This window comes from Plecotus auritus (assembly GCF_963455305.1).
Source record: "Plecotus auritus genome assembly, chromosome: 2".
Lineage (NCBI taxonomy): Eukaryota > Metazoa > Chordata > Mammalia > Chiroptera > Vespertilionidae > Plecotus > Plecotus auritus.
In genome coordinates, this window is record NC_137771.1 from 168,333,382 (window position 1) to 168,356,890 (window position 23,509).

The 23,509-nt window shown below is 42.7% G+C and overlaps 1 protein-coding gene across 1 annotated transcript in view; it reads right to left on the reverse strand.

Annotated features, from left to right (window-relative positions):
* Positions 1–23,509, reverse strand: part of POLQ (DNA polymerase theta) — a 120,680-nt gene that overhangs the window by 33,486 nt on the left and 63,685 nt on the right. Inside the window, exons 18-20 of the mRNA XM_080658448.1 lie at positions 22,510–22,706; positions 16,878–17,118; positions 201–394 (exon numbers count right to left, since the gene is read on the reverse strand). Of these exons, the coding sequence (XP_080514574.1) occupies positions 201–394; positions 16,878–17,118; positions 22,510–22,706 (632 nt within the window). The remainder of the gene's footprint in view (positions 1–200; positions 395–16,877; positions 17,119–22,509; positions 22,707–23,509) is intronic.

Genomic DNA, 23,509 nt, shown 5'->3' on the forward strand with positions numbered 1-23,509 from the left:
CATAAATTATATGCTAGAATACTCTATCTCCAAAGTATTCTGCTGAAATGAACTGGTTTTTTTACTGATCCTTGATGTTTAGATAAACACATTTAGGAAATGCACACACACACACACACACACACACACACACACACACACACACACCATTTTTAACTCTAAAAATTACTTTTCTAAATTCCCTATTCCCATGATACAACCTCAGCGATGTCATCTGTACTGGTGAAGGAAAAACTGTGGCCGGCTAGTTGATATGCCTGAGTCTCAATTGCATCCAGCTTGGCTTGCATTATGTGTTTCTGACTTTCACATTCTGCAGTACTAAAGCCGATTCCATTCAGTTCTAGCAAGGCCAAGCAGTACTGACAAGGCATTTCCACTTTACATAAAACATCTGGAAGACAAAAGAAAAACTAAAACATTAATTTACCAGCCAACTGACTAGATCAGCATCATTATCTAACCACGTGCATAGAATTCTTCTAGCAAAGAGTGAAGGTGATACCCAAGCTCTCCTCACAATCCAGTCGCCTGAGCAGCGTTCTCACACCAACAATGAAAGTCATAAAAGTACTTCCCACTTTTCCACTTAAGCACTAGACTATTAGCCTTGGCCATCCAGAGGATAGAAGAATTGGCAATATTGTGAACAGTCTGGATTACAAGAGACTGCTTTTCTCCCAAAATAATGTTTCTGCTTCTACTCTTAGCAAGAACAAAATAGTTAATTTTATTTGCTATGCTGAATACAAAGTGTTAATTCCCTAAAATTGTTTCCAGTATTCCTGGTCCCATGGCATGCATGCTTGCACAAAGAACTAAATATGGAGGTTTTACACTTTTTGTTGCACTTACCAAAGAGTAAAGAAAATTCCTTACATAAGAATCAGACTATTTTTCTATCTGCTGACATTTCTCAACAGAGTTGCCATTCTAAATCATTTTTCCAAGTATGTTCATAGGAATTTTAGTCCCAAAGATACGCTATAAGGGTGGGGTTGAGAGACACTGTATACTTTGAGTTCAGCACTTATATACTGCTCTTGGATATTCAAGAATCCTGTTAATATACAAAAGTCTCTGAGAAGACCAGAAGCAAAGACAATTATTTAATTTTGTATTAACCAAAAGTCTGGAATTATTCAACCATAATAGTCTGTTTTATAATACTTACTAACATCCTGAATAGTGTCTTTAGAATGCACTGAGAAATACTGTCCCAAATCATTAAGAAAAAAATCCATACCAAACACCTCACTTTCCAGTACTATGGGTCACTAGGACTCTAAGAAACCCTGGCCTCTGAGGCACTGCTCGTCTCAATCAGCAGGAGAGAAATCTCTGGGGACGCCCACAACCACCACTAAAACAAGTGAGAACTACTGGCCCCTAAGAGGAGGAATTATTAGGCAGTCAGTCCACTTTTGAGTCCTGAACTCAAAGCAGAAATTCATGGGACTAGTGGGACTAGAAAAATAAGGAACTAGGGTCAGAATAAGATCAGTCAGAACAGCACAGTCAGAGTGACAGGGAGCTCAAACGGAACCTTAGGCAGCACGAAGGAGTGGGGTTGTCATGGGAATAAAGTCCTATAGCCAAAAGGTTGAGGGGATGCATATCTTTAGAATACCAACAGGAGAAGCTAATTCTCAGACTCCTGTTCTGAACCAAAACTCTCAAGGCAGCTAATGTGGTCCATGGACACAGTGTTGTTTGACAACAGTAGGAACAAGTGGAAAAAAAACCTTTGTAGAGGGAAAACTTCCTCAAGTTAGGCCAGCAGGGCTCCACTGTTCAAATCTTGTACGAATTCACAAAAAGTATAAAAACTACAAGAGCAAAGAAATATTAATGGAATTCAGCAGAAGCAACAAATAGAAGATTGAGATTTCAAGAACTGCAGCTATGAAATGGTTAATGCATAGGGCACAGTTATGATTGAACTGTTTACCAAATAAAAAAGAGACAAATACAAAGTAAGACATTAGGGAGCATGAAGGGGAAAGTGGATGTTATCGGACACCTGAGAATCCCGTGGAATCTACAACTACGGCACCCACTGAACAGCTGTGAACCCGAGAACACCAGTCTCCAAGTGCCACAAGCACATGGATTCAGAGGAGCTCTACACTCCCTCACAAAAAGGTCAGATTTCGCCTGGGATAGGGTGAGGTCTGTGTTCCCAACAGGAGAGAGAAACGCGCAGGCGGGAGCTGGAGGACCAGGGAAGTCTGCGCCTAGAAAAATCCATGGCTGTTGGGGCTTGCATGATCCGTGAATGTGGAAGGGGGTCCACAGAGCTGCTAACAGAAGGGAACTCTAAAAAGCAATCCATTTTGATCTGGGCACAAAAGGACAGCCTAAAAATTTTAAGTGTGCCGGCTGCTTAGACCCAAGGGGAAAAAAGACTGCACAGACTTGGGTGCCACAGGGAAAACAAAACCTAAACACTAGCTAGAGAGGACCTATAGACCCAGAGGTCAATCCAGAAACACTGTCACCCAGGGGTTGAATCACAAATTGACTTCTGTAAACATAAACACACACTGCCTGCTTAAAAATCAGGACTGGCTTACAACACTGAGGAGCAGTGGAACGCAGGGAACTTCAATACTGTCCTGACTAGGAAACAGGCATGCCAAACAGAACAGTAGAGGAAGTGAATGACCTTCACTACTGCACATTTTTATTTTTTTAATCTTTTACTTAAGAAACTAATTTTTTTTCTTTTTTCATCACTTGATTTTACCTTTTTAATTATTACATTTTTATTTTCAATCAGTATTATTACTACTACTATTTTACCTTTTTTTTTTTTTAAAGTGTCATTTTATTTTCTCTTTATTTTACTTTGGGATTAGTGTTCTACATTCTATTTTCATCTTTCCATTAGCACCATTTTACTCTATCTCAAGTTTACCTTTATGCCATGACTCCCTTCCTCACTTTTCCCCTTTTGTTATCCTGTTTCTCTTACCCTATTCCTGCTTTAGATTTTCCCTATTCCTTCTTTTTACCCCGTTAAAATTTCACCCTACTTATATATCTAATTTCCAATCCCCTGCTCCGAGTTCATACACACCTCCCTCTTCTCTTTCATCACTATCCAAAATTTTTTAAATTTATCTTTATTTTTTTCTCTCTGTCCTTTTGTTATTGTTTGCTTGATCAATGATTATATCCATTTTTTGTGCTTGTTTGTGAGATTGTTTTGCTTTTTCTTTTTGTTTTTGCTTCTGTTTTCCCTTGCCTCACTTGGTATTAGTTGTTTGTAGTTTGCATTCATCTCCAGGTACTTGTTGCTGGCATGTGTTGGGATTAGTGGCTGTTCTATTGGAGTTTTCTCCCCACATATATACTTTTCCCCCCTCTTCTTTCTTATTCTCTCTCTTTTCTCTCTTACTTTTTTTTTCCTTTTCCCAATTTCATTTTTGCACTCCTTTTTTTTTTTTTTTCTCGTCTTCTTTCTTACTATCCTCTAATTCGCATTTCTCTGGGGGTCACCTTTATTTGGGGTTATTAATATTGGGAATACATTTGTGTTCGGTGCCTTGTGCGTTGTACCTTGTTGTGTTGTATTTTGTGCCTTTAAATCAACACAGGAGAGAGAGAACTACATAACCAGACACCCAGAGAAGAGAGATCATGGGGAGACAAAGAAACAGCCTGCATATGAAAGAAAAGCAGGCATCACCAGAAAAGGAAGTAAATGAAATAGAGGCAAGCAACCTGTAAGAGAAAGAATTTTAAAGAAATGAACATAAGGTAGATGAAAAGAATGGAAGACAAATTCGACAATATGAGTAAGAACCAAGAGGAAATGAAGAAGAACCAAGAAGAAATGAAAAATGACATCGCTGCGGTAAAGAACTCAATAGAAAGTATCAAGAGTAAACTAGAAGAAGCAGAGGACCGCATCAATGAGCTAGAAAACAAGGTAGGAAAAAATACCCAAGTAGAGCAGCTTCTAGAAAAAAAAATTAAAAAGCAGGATGAGAGCCTAAGGGAACTTTGGGACAACATGAAACAAAACAGCATCTGCATAATAGGGGTGCCAGAAAGAAAGGAAACTGAGCAAGAATAGAAAACCTGTTTGAAGAAATAATGACAGAAAACTTCCCTGATATAGGGAAGAAAAAACCCACACAAATCCAAGAAGCTCACAGAGTCCCAAGAAAAAGGAACCCCAAAAGACCGACGCCAAGGCACATTATAATTAAATTGGCAAACAACAACGACAAAGTAAGAATCTTAAAAGCGGCCAGAGAGAGACAGAAAGTTACCTACAAAGGATCCCCCATCAGACTAGTGACTGATTTCTCAACAGAAACACATCAGGCCAGAAGGGAATGGAATGAAATATACAAAGTCATGCAGAGGAAAGGTCTGAATCCAAGAATACTGTACCCAGCAAGGCTATCAATCAAAATTGAGGGTGAAATCAGGAGCTTCACAGACCAAAAAGGACTAAGGGAGTTTATTACCACCAAACCAGCAATGCAAGAAATGCTAAAGGTTCTGCTGTAAAAAATAGAAATAGGAAGCGAAGAAGGAACACAGGGGTAAAGAATAAAAATGGCGACAAACAATACATATCAATAATAACTTCAAATGTAAATGGATTAAATGCCCCAATCAAAAGACATAGGGTAACGGAATGGATAAGAAAACATGACCCATATATCTGCTGTCTATAAGAAACCCACCTCAGAAAAAAAGATGCACACAGACTGAGGGTGAAGGGATGGAAAAAGGTTTTTCAGACGAATGGAAATTAAAAAAAAAAAAAAGCGGGGGTAGCAATACTTATATCTGACAAATTAGATCTCAAAGTGAAGGATATAAAAAGAGATAAGGAAGGCCACTTCATAATACTAAAGGGAGAAATCCAGCAGGAAGAAATAACTCTGGTAAACATATATGCACCCAATACAGGAGCACCCAAATACATAAACTCCTGGAGGATATCAAGGGAGAGATTGACAGCAATACAATCATAGTAGGAGACTTTAATACCCCACTATCACCATTGGACAAATCTTCTAAACAAAAATGAGCAAAGAAACATCAATCCTAAATGACTCACTAGACCAGATGAAATTAATTGACATCTTCAGAATATTTTACCACAAAGCCACAGAATATACATTTTTCTCAAGTGCACATGGGTCATTTTCAAAGACAGACCACATATTGGGTCACAGGCAAAGTCTCTTCAAATTCAAGAAGCTAGAAATAATATCAAGCATCTTCTCAGATCACAGTGGCATAAAACTGGGAATCAACTACAATAAAATCAATCCAAAAAAAATCAAACACATGGAGACTAAACAGCATGCTATTAAACAATGACTGGGTTACCAGAGAGATCAAAGAAGAAATAAAAAACATCATGGCAACAAATGACAATGAAAACACAACAATCCAAAATCTATGGGACACAGCGAAAGCAGTCCTGAGAGGGAAGTTCATAGCTCTACAAGCCTACTGCAAAAAACAAGAAACAATGGTAATAAATTACCTAACCCTAAACCTCAAAGAGTTAGAAAGAGAGCAACAAGAAAAGCCCAGTGTAAGTAGAAGGAAGGAAATAATAAAGATCAGAGTGGAGATAAACAACATAGAGACCAAAAAAACTATACAAAAGAACAACAAATCCAAGAGCTGGTTCTTTGAAAGGATAAAAGAGTTGATGAACCTCTAGCCAGGCTCACCAAGAAGCAAAGAGAGAGGACCCAAATAAACAAAATCAGAAATGAAAGAGGAGAAATAACAACAGACTCCACAGAAATACAAAGGATTGCTAAAAAATACTATGAACAACTCTATTCAAACAAACTGGACAACCTGGAGGAAATGGACATATTCCTAGAAAAATACAAACTTCCAAAACTCAATCAGGAAGAATCTAAGCATCTCAATAGGCCAATAACTATGGAAGAAATTGAAGCAGTCATCAAAAAGCTTCCAGCAAACAAAACCCGGGGCCAGACAGCTTCACAGGAGAGTTTTACCAAACATTCAAAGAAAAAATAAAACCCTACCTCCTCAGACTATTCCAAAAAATTCAAGAGGAAGGAACACTTCCAAGCTCCTTCTATAAAGCCAGCATCACCCTAATACCAAAACCAGATCAAGACAACACAATGAACGAGAATTACAGGCCAATATCCCTCATGAAGATAGATGCCAAAATCCTCAACAAAATTCTAGCAAATCGGATCCAGCACTACATCAGAAAGATCATACACCATGACCAAGTAGGATTTATCCCAGGGATGCAATGATGGTACAATATCCACAAATCAATAAACGTGATACATCACATAAACCAATTGAGAGATAAAAATCACATAGTTATATCAATTGGTGCAGAAAAAGCATTTGACAAAATCCACACCCTTTCTTGATAAAAAACTCTAAGCAAGGTGGGAATGGAAGGATCATACCTCAACATAATAAAAGCCATATATGACAAACCCACAGCCAACATCATACTCAATGGGCAAAAACTAAAATCATTTCCCCTAAGAACAGGAACAAGACAGGGATGCACACTCTCACCACTCTTGTTCGACATAGTACTGGAAGTATTAGCCATTGCAATTAGACAAGAACACATAAAAGGCATCCAAATTAGAAAAGAAGAAGTAAAGCTGTCCTTATTTGCAGATGACATGATATTGTACATAAAAAACCCAAAAGACTCCATCAAAAAACTATTAGATATAATAAATGAATTCAGCAATGTAGCAGGATACAAAATTAACGCCAAGAAATCTATGGCATTTCTATACACCAATAGTGAACTTACAGAAAGAGAGACTAAAAAAGCAATCCCATTTACCATCGCACCAAAAAAATTAAGATACCTAAGAATAAACTTGACTAAGGAGGTAAAAGACCTATATGCGGAAAACTACAGGACACTGAAAAAAGAGACAGAGGAAGACGTAAACAGATGGAAGAACATACCATGTTCATGGATTGGTAAAATCAACATTATTAAGGTGTCCATACTACCCAAAGCAATCTATAGATTCAATGCATTCCCCATTAAAATACCAACGGCATATTTCACAGACCTAGAAAGAACTCTCCAAAAATTCATCTGGAATAAAAAAAGACCCCGAATAGCCACAGCAATCCTGAGAAAGAAGAATAAAGTAGGTGGGATCTCAATACCAGATTTCAAGCTGTATTACAAGGCCACTGTTCTCAAAACTGCCTGGTACTGGCACAAGAACAGGCATATAGACCAATGGAATAGAATAGAGAACCCAGATATCGACCGAAACCACTATGCTCAATTAATATTTGACAAAGGAGGCATGAACATACAATGGAGTCAAGACAGTCTCTTCAATAAATGGTGTTGGGAAAATTGGACAGATACATGCAAAAAAATGAAACTAGACCACCAGTTTACACCATACACAAAAATAAACTCAAAATGGATCAAGGACTTAAACATTAGACAGGAAACCATAAAAATACTAGAGGAATCCACAGGCAGAGAAATCTCAGACATATGCCGAAGCAATTTCTTCATTGATACCGCTCCTAGGGCAATGGAAGCTAAAGAGAAAATAAACAAATGGGACTACATCAAAATAAAAAGCTTTTGTACAGCAAAAGAAACAATCAACAAAACAACAAGAAACCCCACTGTATGGGAGAACATATTTGCAAATGTTATCACTGATAAAGGTTTAATCTCCAACATCTACAGGGAAGTGATACAACTTAATAAAAGGAAGATAAATGATCCAATAAAAAAATGGGCAACGGACCTAAATAGAATGTTTTCGAAAGAAGACAGAAGGAAGGCCAAGAGACACATGAAAACATGCTCAAAGTCACTAATTATCCGAGAGATGCAAATCAAAACAACAATGCAGTACCATTTCACACCTCTCAGAATGGCAACCATCAACAAATAAACAAACAACAAGTGCTGGTGAGGATGTGGAGAAAAAGGAACCCTCGTTCCTTTTTCTGCTGGTGGGAATGCAGACTGGTTGCAATCACTGTGGAGAACAGTATGGAGTTTCCTCAAAAAACTAAAAATGGAACTCCCATTTGACCCAGTAATCCCACTTCTAGGAATATATCCCAAGAAACTAGAAACACCAATCAGAAAGAATATATGCACCCCTATGTTCATAACAGCACAATTCACCATAGCTAAGATTTGGAAACAGCCTAAATGCCCATCAGCAGATGAGTGGATTAGAAAACTATGGTACATCTACACAATGGAATACTACACTGCTATAAAAAAGAAGGAATTCTTACCATTTGCAGCAGCATGGATGGACCTGGAGAGCATTATGTTAAGTGAAATAAGCTAGGTAATGCAATAAAAATACCACATGATCTCACTCATTTATGGAAAATAAAGAACATTATAACTTGATGAACAAAAAGATAGATACAGAGGCAGTGAAGCACCGAACAGACTGTCAAATTACAGTGGGAAGGCTGGGGAGTGTTGGGGAGGAAAAGAGATCAACCAAAGGACTTGTATGCATGCATATAAGCACAACCAATGGACACAAGACACTGTGGGGAGGGGATGAAGGCATGCGACAGGGGTAGGGAAGGCTGGGGGAAGGTCAATGGGGAAATAAAAAGCAGATATATGTACTATTATATGTAATATTTTAACAATAAAAAAATAAAAAAAAGTAAGACATTAGGGAAACAGAATGTGAATATATCAATAATCACAATAAATTGGTAAATTTAAAAAAATTGGTAAGTTTGAAAAATAAATTAATAAGCTATATTCTGTTTATAAGACACATGAAAGCATAGGACCAAAATAAATAAATAAATAAATAAATAAATAAATAAAATAAAGCATAGGACCTTCAGATTTAAAAGGAACAGAAAAAAGATATATGAAGCAAATATTAATCAAGAGAAAGTTGATACTGCAATATTCATTCCGGAAAAAAAATATATTAGTGGTAGAGCTGGTCATAACATAAAGATATGTTTTAATTCACCAGGAAGATAAATCAATTTTAAATATGTACGCATCTGATTAAATGGTGTCAATAGATAGTTAAAATTTACTGAACGACATATAAAATTAGAGATAGAAATTTTAAACAACAACCCTGACTAAGAGACATTTATAAATGTCTGCATCCAGAGTTAGGATACACATTCTTCTTAGATAGGCACAGAACATTTACACCACAGTTCCAGTCTTAGGTCACAAAGCAACTCAAAAAATTTCAAAGAATGGGTATTATACAACTATATTCTTTAACCACAATACAGTTAAGTTTGAAGGTAAAAGTAAAAATACAAAATAAAAAGTTTCCAAGTATTCAGGAATTAAAAACCAATCTTTTAAATAATCTATGAGTCAAAACATGTTATAACAGAAATTATTAAATAACTATATATATAAAAGGCTAATATGCAAAGTGTCCCCTCAGGAGTTCGACCGGGAGACTGGAAATTTGACCACTTGCTATGACGTGTGATGACCACAGAATGAAGGAAGGGCCCGGCGGGCAGCCAGCAAAGGAAGGCCCTGATCTGCCCCGATAGCTGGCCAGGCCTAGGGATCCTACCTGTGCACGAATTTCATGCACCGGGCCTCTAGTTTAGAATAAAATGATGAAAACATTACATATCAAAACTTGTGAGATAAAATGAAAGTAAAGCTTTAAGGGAAATTTATAGCCTTAAGTACTTAAATAAGTAAACAAAAAAATGACTTGAAAAGTAATGAGTTAAGTATCAAACTTATGAATTTAGAAAAAGGACTGCAAGATAAAGTAGTAAACTAGAAGAAAAGAGATAAATGTTGGCAGAATTCAGGGAAATAGAAAACAAAAACAATAGAAAGATCAAAGGCAAAACTTGTTCTTTGAGAAGTCTGAAAAACTGGATAAACATCTAGTGAAGTTAAACAATCCTATATAATAAAAGGCTAATATGCAAATAAACCAAACGGTGGACAACCAAACAACCAGTTGCTATGATGTGCGCTGACCACGAGGGGTCATGCGCGGAACACGGTGGCCGTCGGCAGCAGGCAGCAGAGTGTGGAACATGGTGGGCATCGGCAGCAGCAGGATGGTGGACCAGGTGAGTGGGGAGCGCCAGACCAAGGCGGGATGCCGATCGATGTCATCAGGGTGAGCATCTGGTAGTTACTGAAAATTCTTTGCTACCACGCACCGCGGTCCCACCCAACGCTTGCACCTGCTGCCAGCGCCGGCCCCGTTCACACCGCTGGTGGTGCCGGAGTCGCCACTCACACCCGCTGCCAGTGCCAGGCACCAGCCCCGACCGATCGCTTGGCGCCATCAGTGGGTGCGAGCGGCGGCTGCCGGCCCTGATCACCCCTCAGGGCTTCTCCACCTCCCCCTGCTCCTGAGGTGCAATCAGGGTAGCAGCCGCCACTTGCACCTGCTAATGGCACCGGCTCCACTTGCACCTGCTGCTGGCGCCAGCCCCAATCACTACATGCTATCAGCGGGTGTAAGCGGAGCCGGCTCCGTCAGTGCATGGGAGCAGCAGTGGCGGGAGCAGGGCTGCGGGCAGACAGGGGACCAGGACCACAGTGGGAGGGGCTGGGTGGGGGTGCGGAGGATGGGCTGAGCCCGCCCCTGTGCCCACCGCAGCCTCATGGCCCACAGTTCCTTTCAAGGTGCATGAATTCATGCACTGGGCCCCTAGTTAATATTATAAAAGAGAAAGAGGACATAACAGATATACCTGAAATGTAAAAATTAAAAAATTAATAAAAAGAGAAAAAAGAAACAATAGCTTTATGATAAAAAATTTGAAAATTTAGATGAAAGAGATAAATTCTTTAAAAATATAGCTTACCAAAACATAATCTAAAAGATATAACTGAATAATCTTACAGTTATTAGAGACATCAAAGTAGTAGTAAAAAAATATTTCCACAAAGAAACAATTTACAGGCAAATTCTACCAAAAATTTGAGGAACACATCATTTCTATGAAACATGAACTCCTCCAAAATAAAAGGAGGTTACATTCATCAACTCTTTCCATGAAACTAGAATAACTTTATTACCAAAAACAAAGTACAAGAAAGGAAAATTATAGTCATTTTACAACCACTGAATAGGCAAAGTTGAGCAAATATTAATTAGCAAGGTTTCTTTCACATTGCTGTTTAGAGAGTAAACCTTAACAACCAGTCTGGAAAACAATTTAGCTTAATCTTATAAAGTTGACTATTCCCATTCCCATGACAGAGCAATTCTACAAACAGAAGAAATTCTTGCCCACATGTTCCAGGCGACATCTATATGTGTTAGAATATGTACACAGAACTACTTGTTGTAGCAAGACAAAAAAAAAAAAAAAAAAAACTTAGAAAAACCCAAGCATTCATCTATATGAAAATGGATAAATTTTGACACACACAGTGATGTAATACTCAGCAGTGAAAATGAATTAACTATAGAAACTTGTAATACGATGCATGAACCTTATTAACATGATACTGAGAAAGAAAAGCAAGCCCACTGTGACAAATATTTTTATAAAGTTCAAAAACACTTAAATATATATGCTAAAAATTTTTAATTAAACAATAAAATTTAAATAATAAATAAGGGAATGATAAACATAAAACTTGGGATGAGCATAAAAGGAGGAACACATAGTAGACATGTCTCTGAATTATTAATAATGTGAGTTAATAGTTATTGATTATCCTAATATATAAAAACCCTGGGTAGGCAACAATCAGGAGGCTCGACCAACCGGAAGTCAGTCCTGCAGTCAGCGCTGGGTTGCAGTGGAGACCCAGCGCTGACTGCTATGGCTGCAGGCATGGTGACCCAGCACTGACTGCTGAGGGGGCTGGGAATTAGGCCCAGAGAGAGGCCTGAAGAGAGAAGCAGGGTCTGATCGTTTGATCAGCACTTGCCTCTCTCTTTAGCTCTGAGCCTGGTCAGCAGCCACGCCTCCATTTCTCTCCAGGCCTCCACCGGGGCTGCTGATCAGCCCCGCCTTTCTGATCAGGCCCCATTGATAGGCCCAGAGACGCTGACTGGCATAGAAACCGACCAAACAGAACCAAATCTGGATCAACTGTGAGGAGTCAATGGCTGCCCAGGAGGCGGAAATTTTGACGCTAACTGGCACAGAAACTGACCAATCAGAACCAAATTGGCCAGCAGATGAGGGCACTTGGGGTCGAGATCAAGCCGGCAGGGGAGGGAAGTTAGGGGTGATCAGGCAGGCAGAGGCAGTTAGGGGCGATCAGGTCAGCAGGGAAGGGCAGTTGGGGGCAACCAGGCCAGCAGGGAAGGGCAGTTGGGGTCAACCAGGCCAGCAGGGGTGGGCAGTTGGGGGTGACCAGGCCGGCAGGGGAGGACAGTTGGGGGCCATCAGGCCAACAGGGGAGGGCAATTGGCAGTGAGATCAGGCTGGCAGTGAGATCAGGCTGGCAGTGGAGGGCACTTGGGGGCAAGATCAGGCCAGCAGGGGAGGGCAGTTGGGGGCTATCAGGCCAGCAGGGGAGCAGTTATGTGTTAATCAGACTAGCAGGGGAGTGGTTAAGGGGTGATCAGGCTGGCAGGCAGAAGCAGTTAGGAGTCAGCAGTCAGAAGTGGTTAGGGGGTGATCAGGCAGGCAGGCGAGCAATTAGGAGCCAGCAATCCCAGATTGTGAGAGGGATGTCCGACTGCCAGTTTGGACCCAAACTGGCAGTCGGACATCCCCTGAGGGGTCCCAGATTGGAGAGGATGCAGGCTGGGCTGAGGGACACTCCCCCCAGTGCACGAATTTTGTGCACCGGGCCTCTAGTATTATATAAACATACATAATAGGAAAAGAACAAGATACTCTGTCCTGGGACACATTTATTCAAACTTTAACAAAAATCAGCTCTACTGGGAGAAAATCAGCTGTCAGAACACACCCACCTATCAGGCGAGAGATGAGAAAATAAAATAAATGAAGATTCTGGAGGTCCATTAAAATAACAAGCATATCCTAAAATAATTATTTCCAAACAAAATTTCACAGCTATCCACATTCCCTCCAAAACTTCCCTTCTTTTTTTAAAAATATATTTTTATTGATTTCAGAGAGGAAGTGAGGAGAGAGAGATAGAAACATCAATGATGAGAGAGAATCATTGATCAGCTGCCTCCTGTACGCCCCGCACTGGGGATGGAGCCCACAACCTGGGCATATACCCTTAACTGGAATCAAACCTGGGACCCTTCAGTACTCAGACTGATGCTCTATCCACTGAGCCAAACCAGCTAGGGCAAAACTCCCCTTATCTTAATCTACTTCAATTATCTGGAATCCTATATATAATAAAAGCCTAATATGCAAGTTGTTCAACTGGGAGTTCAACCGGAAGTTCAACCGCTAGCTATGATTTGCGCTGACCAACAGGGGCAGCGTGGAACATGGTGGGCATTGGCAACTTGGAGCTGGCAGGAGGCGGCAGTGGACGTGCTGCCAGCCCTGATGGGCCCTGATGAGAGCAGAACCACGGCGGGATGGTGGAGCAGGAGGTGCCAGGCCAAGGCAGGTGTGAGCAGGGGGCCCGATCGCCCCACAGGTGGTGACCAGTGGCGGCGGTGAGGGGCAGGGCTGCCGCCCAGCTCCCAGGTGCTGAGGGAGCCAGGTGGAGGGCCCGGCCCAGATCGATCACCCCGCAAATGGCGATGAGCAGCTGGCAGGCACTGATTGCCCAATTGGGGCTAGAACAGGGAGCTGGGGGTGGGTGGCGGCGACCAATCTCCCACGGTGCCCAGGCGGGGGACTGTGACCTCTCACCGGCTACCTGGGGGCGGGGGTGACAGGGACGGAGGTGCAGTGAGAATGCCAGGTGTCCGCTGAGCTTACTCTCACTCCCGCTGCTACCCTCCCCCGGGACACCAGGGCTCGTGTGCTGGGGAAGCCCCTGCGCTCAGGTACTGGGCGCCCACAAGCAGCCCGCCCCACACCTGCACAGCCTCTTCGGTGTGAGCCAGGTCACAGCCACCAGGACAAAAGGAGCCAGTTGGGCTCCCCATGGGTTCTACAGTAGCCAGTCTGCGAGACAGGCCAGGAGAGAGTGCACTGCCCCCCTACCCCACCACCAACTTCCAGGTGGCGCTGCTGGGTGGCCCAGAGGCCCATGCTGTGCCCCAGACCACAGTGTCTAGCTGCACTCTCCGCATCTCCACATGGGGATTCGGGCACCGTGACTCAGGCAAAGGGGGCCGTGCGGGGACCTGGGGGTTCAGGTGCTGCCCAGGGCCCAGAGGTCAGCTGGGACCTGCCCTTCCACGCCAGACACTCGTGCTTCAATCACTGGCCAGGCCTAGGAACCACACCCATGCACAAATTTCATGCACAGGGCCTCTAGTCTTTGAATAAGAAAACGACTTAACACTGTACAAGAATGCATTTAACACCTAGTCACCAACTTTTGAAAATTTACAGGAAAAAAAAAGCTATCAAGACACAATGAAAATTAAAAAATTAAAAAATAACCAATCAGGCTTGGCCAGTGTTGCTCAGTGGTTGAGCATCATGAACCAAGAAGTCCCTGGTTTAATTCCTGTTTGGGGCACATGCCTGGGCTGCAGGCTTGATCCCCAGTGGGGGACTTGCAGGAGGCAGCCGGTCGATATTGATACTTCTCTCTGATCGGTGTTTCTATCTCTCTATACCTCTCCCTTCTACTCTCTCTAAAAAATCAATAAAAACATATAAAAAAAAAAAAAGTTACAGCCTTGGCCCGTTTGGCTTAGTGGTTAGAGAATCAGCCTGTGGACTGAAGGGTCAAGGGTTCAATTCCTGGTCAAGGGCACGTACCTCATTTGAGGGTTTGATCCCCAGCCCTCTGTCAATCACAAGTGAGAGACAACCAATCAATGTTTCTCTCTCATGTCTATGTTTTTCTCCCCCTCCCTCCCTTCCACTCTCTCTGAAAAGCAATGGGAAAAATATCCTCAGGTGAGGATTAAAAAAAAAAAGTTACAAACTAATCCATATCACCACCATCAAATGTCAATATCTGGGAACTACACAGAGTATCCAGGACAGCTGACCTAGGAGTACACCAGCAGACAGAGGGAAAGAGCTGAGTTCATTCAGCATTATTGTCCATGAGTGTGGAAACAGTCCAGTGGCATGTGTCACACATACTCCCACTCCTTGGCCTGCCTACATTGGCTTAGAGAAGCTAAGTTTGAAACATTTCAGTGCCTATTCAAGAGCTGCTAATATCATGTAAGCAAGTCAGTCTGGTCTTTGTATTATTCTACTCAATGATAGTAGGGAGAACATTACTATCAGCACAAAGGGCTTATGTTAGCAGAAAAAAAACAATAATCAACTAAGACAAAAATGAATGCCTATTCTGCAGCAGACACTGCACTTAGTTCCCTCTCATTTAATACTCATAACCCTTTATAAGAACCAGACTTAGAGAGTTTCAGTATCTTGCCCAAGGCCCCTCACTTGTAAGTGACATAGCCCAGAATCAAACCCTGGTCTGTGTGAATTCATCAGTCTGCTCTTTCTAGTATTTATTAATCAGGCAATAAATTCATGTTTTATATCTTCTCACAATGAAGTCAACTTTATTCTACTTCATCATTTCTGCCATAAGCATATATTATGCTCTGTGAAGTTGAGATGCTCAGTGTGGACCAGCAGAATGCATAATAAGTCCATGCTATTTTTTTTGAGAGAAAAAAGATTCAGATGAGTATCCTTTGCTGAAAAAATAACTGTTAATAACTATAAAAAGAAACAGTTCACATTTTAATTCCATGAAAGATATATTCTAAATGTGAATAAAAATCATTTGATAAAGTTCAAATATAAAAGCAATCTATACTAATAAAAGCCTAGGTGGCCCTCACACGATGCCCTCACATCGTCACAAGATGGCCGCCCCCACATAATCACAAGATGGCCACCCCGTTTTCACAAGATGGCTGCCACCAGATGGCCACCACAAGATGGCTGGCAGGGGAGGGCAGTTGGGGGCCATAGGGTCGGCAGGGGAGGGTAGTTGGGGGCGATCAGACTGGCAGGGGAGCAATTAGGTGTCAATCAGGCTGGCAGGGGAGGGTTAGGGGGCAATCAGGCAGGCAGGCGAGCGGTTAGGAGCCAGCAGTCCCAGATTGTGAGAGGAATCCCAGATCGGAGAGGGTGCAGGCCGAGCTGAGGGACACCCCCTGTGCACAAATTTCATGCACCAGGCCTCTAGTCTATATATATAAAAGCCTAAGCGACTGTTACAACCGAACGGCTGGAACAACTGGTTAACCAGTCGCTATGACGCGCACTGATCACCAGGGGACAGACATTCAATGCAGGAGCCGTCCCCTGGTGGTCAGTGCACTCCCACAGCCAACCTCCCACGGCCGGCCAACCTCCTGCAGCCCCTTCCCCTGGCCAGCCCCCCAATAGGCCTCAAACGCCGGCCAGGCTGAGGGACCACACCCATGCACACATTCGTGCACCGGGCCTCTAGTAAATGAATAAAACATCACTAATTCTCTTCATTACAGTAGAGCGTGAGACTGGTAAATTATGGCCAAACTAGGGGCAGATGCCTGTTTTTATAAATAAAGTTTTATTGTAACACTCGTTTTCATCTCTATGGCTGCTTTGGAGCTATGATGGCAGAGTTGAATATTTGTGATTGAGACTATCTGGCCTGCAGAGCCAAAAATACTTACCATCTGGCCTTCAGCAGAAAAGTTTGTGGACTCCTGTACTAGACAATCCAACAATAGGGTTTGTGTAAAAAGTGTAATTTACTTTTCTATAATAAAAAGTGGCTAAATATATAATTATCACCAATTTGTAACAGCATAAATATGCGAGGAACTTTGCTTTACCGTGAAGGTTTTCTTTCTTCAACAAAGAATTGAGTTGGTTCATAGAGTTGAAGATGAGAATGGACTCTACACATGCTCTGTATCGCCCCGAATGCTCAGTGCCGATGTTCAGTCCCAGGCTTTGAACTCCTGGGCCAGTCTCTATCCCGTCCAGGAGTGGAAGCTCATGAGGAAGAAAACTGGAAACTATGCTGTGAAGAGTCGGCTCCTTAGAATCCGGATCTAGTAACCAGCACGCCACCTGAAAGAATAGCAATCAGAATGTTTTCTTGATTGATTTTTTTCAAAGACATTTCTGCACACTTAAGTTAAAAGGGGAAAAAAGAAAGCTCATTTTCACTTAACACTTATTCAGAGGTCTTCCCAGGAAAGGAGAAAAAAAGAATAATAGTACCAGGACTCATTTTTGGTACCAATAAGAGCAGTGATCTTCAAAAAAGGAAAACATACTTTTTCCATTACTGCAATGTTCCTGGTGACCTAGTTCTTAAGTAGGCTTAAGCCCAGTGCCTCTCAGCTAGCTGAAACAATGTTTCTGAAAAAGCAGATGGACTTTTCTCCACGAAGGCTGATGTTGGCTAAGCTACTATAATAAAGATGGGCCTATAAAGTTTCAGGTTTATTTCATTCTCTCTTAACATCAGAAGAAGTGAGACATAAATGTTTTATCACTAGAAGTCCAAATCCATTGTTTTAGAAGGCCTTTGGCTTTCCCCTCAGGATGAAGGCCTGTTACCATGACCATCCAATTGGTCATTTGATTGCTATTTTCAGTTTCCCAATGAGACTAGAAGACCTGTAGTTGCTAACTCTAGATCTAGCAGATCAAAACTGGATTTAGAAAAAGGAGATCTAGGCCCTGTTCATAATTCTAACAATTATTATATGGCTCAATTACTTCTTTTGTAGGTTAAGAATGTAGTTTTAAGGGGGGGGCGCGGTTTGAGATATTGTGAATTATAAAAAAATATATAAATGCCATCTTTGTCCCCAGTCTCCATATCTAGCACAAAGCTTCCAGTAACCTTGGAATTTCCAAAGTGGTAAGAAATGTACTAATAAAGGTGTCTTTTGTTAGGTCAATAAGGTGACTTTTGGAATGCTCCTAATTCACCTAACGATGGAGATTGGTAGGGGCTGGAGACTGAACTGATCACCAAGGGGCAATGATTTAATCAAACATGCCTAAGTAATGAATCCTCCTTTAAAAACACAAAAGGAGAGGGTGTGGAGAGCTTCCAGGTTGGTGAATGAACAGAATGGCAGCTCCAGGCCCCTGCTTACATACCACACCCACATATCTCTTCATCTGGTTGTTGATTTGTATCCTTCAATATCCTTTGTAATAAACTGGTCATCTAGTGAGTAAACTGGTTTCCTGAGTTCTGTGGGCTGCTCTAGCAAATTAATTAAACCAAAGGAAGGGGTAGTGAGAACCTCCTATTTATAGATGGTTGGTCAGAAGCATAGGTAAACAACCTGGGACTGTGGCTGGAGTCTGAAGGGGTGGCAGGGCATTTTGTGGGACAGACAATCTGACACTAGTGTCAGAATTCAGTGGAATTGGACACTCAGCTGGTATCCAAAGAATTGTTAGAGGTATGGAGAAACCTTCCCCCACCACTTTAGAAATTTGTGATCAGAACCCTTTTAGGAGGTACTAAATAAGATAATCTATTGTAAAAGTTGGCAAATGTTTCTTATAAAAGTGAGATTTCATAAGTTAATAGTTTATATCCTATATAATAAAAGAGTAATATGCAAATTAACCATCACTCCGCTACACCCACAAGCCACGCCCACAAGCCACGCCCACCAGTCATTCAGGAGCGAATATGCAAATAAACCCAACCAAGATGACTACAGCCACAGAGAGCAGGAGAGAGGCTTGGGTTTCCCTGGCAATGGAGGAAGCCAAGCTTTCCACCTGCCCTTGCCGGCCTAGGCCTCCACTCAAGGCTACAAAGTTTCAATGATAGAAGATACATAAATCCGAACAGAAATGGTGGCAGCCACGGAGCTGGGAAGAGCAGGAGGCTTGGGTTGCCCCCAGCGATGGAGGAAGCCAAGCTTTCCGCACACCCTGGCCGGCCCAGGCCTCCGCTTAAGGCTACAGAGTTTCAATTATAGAAGATACATAAATCCCAATAGAAATGGCTGCTGCCACGGAGCAAGCAGAAGGCTTGGCTCCGCTCCAGGCTACAAAGTTTCAATTGTAGAAGATAAATAAACCCCAGATACCAGGGCCTCCGCTTGGGTTGCCAGGGGGCATGGCCGGCCTGCAAACCACCACAGGACCCTCGCCCAGGCCGCCCCATGCCCCAAGGGAACCCCCACCCTGATCCAGGACACCATTCAGGGCAAACCAGCTGGCCCCCACCTGTGCACCAGGCCTCTCTCCTATCTAATAAAAGAGTAATATGCAGATTGACCATCACTCCAACACACAAGATGGCTGCCCCCATGTGGTCAAAGATCCTGCCCCCATGTGCACACAAGATGGCCACCACAAGATGGCCAGCAGGGGAGGGCAGTTAGGAGGGACCAGGCCTGCAAGGGAGGGCAGTTGTGGGTGATCAGGCCAGCAGGGGAGGGCAGTTGGGAGGGACCAGGCCTGCAAGGGAGGGCAGTTGGGGGCGATCAAGCCTGAAGGGGAGGGCAGTTAGGGGTGACCAAGCTGGCAGAGGAGGGAAGTTGGGGGTGACCAGGCCTGCAGGGAAAGGCAGTTGGGAGGGACCCAGGCCTGCAGGGGAGAGCAGTTAGCGGGGGGACCAGGCCTGCAGGGGAGAGCAGTTGGGGGGACCAGGCCTGCAGGGGAGGGCAGTTAGGGGCAAACAGGCTGGCAGGGGAGCAGTTAGGCATCAATCAGGATGGCAGGGGAGTGATTAGGGGGTGATCAGGCTGGCAGGCAGAAGCAGTTAGGGGCAATCAGGAAGTCAGGCAGGTGAGCAGTTGGGAGCCAGCAGTCCTGGATTGTGAGAGGGATGTCCGGCTGCCCGTTTAGGCCCAATCTCACCAGGATCGGGCTTAAACAGGCAGTCGGACATCCCTCGAGGGGTCCCAGATTGGACAGGGTGCAGGCTGGGCTGAGGGACACCTCCCTCCCCCGTGCATGAATTTCGTGCACCAGGCCTCTAGTTCTTACATAAAAAGTGTTTTGATCTATAAAACCAATTATATCAAGTAGTTTATGCAAAAGGTGCTACATAAATCTGTGATGCTACTGTAGTTTTAATAAGCTCATATTACCCATATTCTCATTTTGGATTCTAGAACATCAAAATTATGTGACAATCTTTTATATCCAGTAGAGGTCAGTTTAGAAACTAAATGGCATTTGGGGGGATGGGAGTGGAGGGAGGTGGAAAACAGTAAAAGGGGCAGGGGTATATGGTAACAAGAGGAGACTTGACTCAGGGTGATGAATACACAATACAATATCCAGATGATGTCAAATAGAATTGTACACCTGAAACCTTTATAATTTTATTCACCAATGTCACCCTAATAAATTCAATAGGAAAAAAAAAAAAGAAACTACATGGCATTTATCACATGTAAACCAAGCCTGGCTTGAAGTATAGAAAAGGATAGTATCTTTAGTTTATATAATACTGCCTGCCGCAGTCTTTTCACAGCTAGGGTTCAGGAATCTGGAGAAGGGGCTGTGCATAAATGAATTGAGAGACTAGACAAGAAATATAAATTTGGGAGGCATAGGGAAGCTAGGGGAGGCTCCACTTTCTAGTGAAGTGGGCTCTCCGAATCTCTGGACCCACGGCTTTTTATTACCACACTAGAGGCCCAGTCACAAATTCGTGCATGGGTGGGGTCCGGCCTGGCCCCAATCAGCAGATCGGGGCCAGGCCTGTAGGGAGGAGGAGATGGCAGGAGGTTGGCCGGTGGGCCTTCCCCGATTGGGGCCCCGATCAGGGCCAGGCCAGCTGGGGGGAGGGGCTGCAGGTAATTGGCTGCGATGGGGGGCAGCCAATTGGGGGCAGGGCTGGCCATGGGGAAAGGCTGTGGGCAGTGGGCCAGCTGGCCCCACCCCCCGAATGGGGCCGGGGGAGGGGGCCATGGGAGGTTGACCGGCCAGCCCCATACCAGATTGGTGTAGGGGGGTTTGATCGGGGATGGAGCTGGCTGGGGCAAGGGGCTGTGGCCAATGGGATGGTGGGGGCCCATCTGGGGCAGGGCCGGCTGGGGGGAGGGGCTACAGGAGGTTGGCTGGCCGACTCTGCCCCCTATTGGGGTAAGGGGGGCTGATCAGGGTAGTGGGGGTCCATCTGGGGTGGGGCTGGCCAGGTGGGAGGGGCTGTGGGAGGCTGGCCAGCCAGCCCCACCCTTTATTGGGGTGGGGCAGGCCCATGAGGGGCTGGGCCTGCTGAGGGGAGGGGCTGCAGGAGTTTGGCCGGCTGGCCCCATCCCGCAATCGGACCGGTTAGCTGGCCCCAGTGGGCGTCATAGTGACCAGTCATTCAGGCATTCCGGTCACTGGCTTTTTATATATATAGATTTTGCCCTTTAGCAAAGCAGATATACATATCAAAGTAAGGTCTGGTAAACAATAAAGGACCATGAGGTTGAGGGAACTGCCCTCAGCTGTCTGGCAGCAGGCAATATGCAGATCTTCAGCCCTGCTGAAGGTGTCCATCAGCCTTCTGATAAACTTCTCGCATTTATTTATGCTAACTACTGTACTTAGCCTCCAGCAACTGCCTTTGCCAAAGAAGCTTAAGAAACTAAAAATTATTGTATTATTAATTATATTGATAATTACAACCAAGCACAGTAAGTCCTCACTTAACATTGTCCATAGGTTATGTAACTTAAAGCAAAACAACACATAAAAAAAAAATTTCACCACAGGCTAATCAATATAAACCACAGGTAAGTTCCTGCAATGTTGAATGATAACTGTCATTTGAGGACATGCTGCAGTATCATATCTCAACTCAAAATTAATATTCCACAAGCCTCAGGTATTCGCTACCCACTGTGGGAAAAGATATCTGATTCCTTTGGAAAGCAGGATTTAAGGGCTATGATATTGTAAATAAATGTCTTCCAAAAATGCACCATAGTGATAAGTGTTTATTACAATAACATAAGTTACCCTTTTCTTAAAAACTCAGTCATCACTATGAAGAGTATACCATACTTTGCTATTATGTAGGAAAGTTCTCAAGGGGCTAGTAAGGTGATTTGTCCCTATGCTCAATGATCCCTAACTACTCTCCTCGTGGATATCTTACACACTTCTATTTCCTGCCTCTATTCTCATGGATATTTGAAACATTCTGCTATCATATATCTAAAATCTGACAGGTCTCCTTTCATTTCTAATTTACTATAGACAGAAAACTTAGAACATACTACCAAAATAAAATTTTAACATATCATTGAGGAAAGATATGAACTTCAGTGCTTGGAATTTGTGACATCTCTGTTTTTATCTACACTGAGGCATTTGGTACATAATATTCTGTTCAAGGTGAACGAGGTTACTGGATAAAGGAGTGACAACTCTATAAAACTCAAGTGCACAGTTAGAGGTAAATAAACACCAAGTCATTTAAAAATTAACACTAAACTTAAAAAAATTAAGGATGTAAAAATTAAGACATAGAACCTTAGGATCTTCATAACTTTGTTCCAGGGAGATTCCACAAGACAAAAGAAGAATTTTATAGGTCTGGATGAAGTCATAGATGATAACAGAACGTTCTTTATCTGATTCCTTTGGAAAGCAGGATTTAAGGTGGCACATTCTGTCTTTCACAGTCAGGTTTGGATCCAGAGGTGGTGGGGCCAAACTGGCACTAATTTCTTAAAAGGAAAAAAAAAGTCTTAAGGAGAAAACCACATGCATTCACATGAAACAGCATTCTATAATGCAAAGGCTGAAAAAGACTCGAAGTCTAGTTCCATGTAACCAATAATTCAGTATCACCTTATAAAGGTCATGTTGGCTATGTAGATGAAGTGCTTCATAATCTAAAAAATTACAGTATAGCCTGGCCGGAGTGGCTCAGTTGGTTGAGCATTGTCCTGTGCACTGAAGGGCTGCCAGTTTGATTCCCAGTCAGGGCACATATTTGGGTTGTGGGTTTGATACCCGGTCCAGGTGAGAGCAGAAGCCAACGGATAGATGTTTCTCACATCGATGTTTCTCTCTCTCTCTCTCTCTCTCTCTCTCTCTCTCTCTCTCTCTCTCTCTTTCTCTCTGTTTTCTGTCTCTTTCCCTCCTTCCCTCGCTCCCTCCCTCTCTCTTTTCTTCTCTCTAGCATGTCCTTGGGTGAGGATTAAAAATAAATAAATAAATAAACAAATAAATATTATGGTTTAGACTAGGTGATTTATAATGCTCTATTTATTTAAGTGGGAGAAAATTCTAAATATCAAGATTAACTTTTTAAAAATTGTAGCTTGAGTAACTACTCATTCTAACATATTTTCCTGCAAAACAGCTGAAAATATTTCATGCTTACTCAGGAACAAACATTATATGGCATCCTTTAAAATGTTCCCTCATTAATTTTTACCAGTCCATCAATGATAATCACAACCATAATCCAGAACATATCTTTTCAATTCCAAAGACTTCTCTAAGGCTGTTCGATTCAACTACT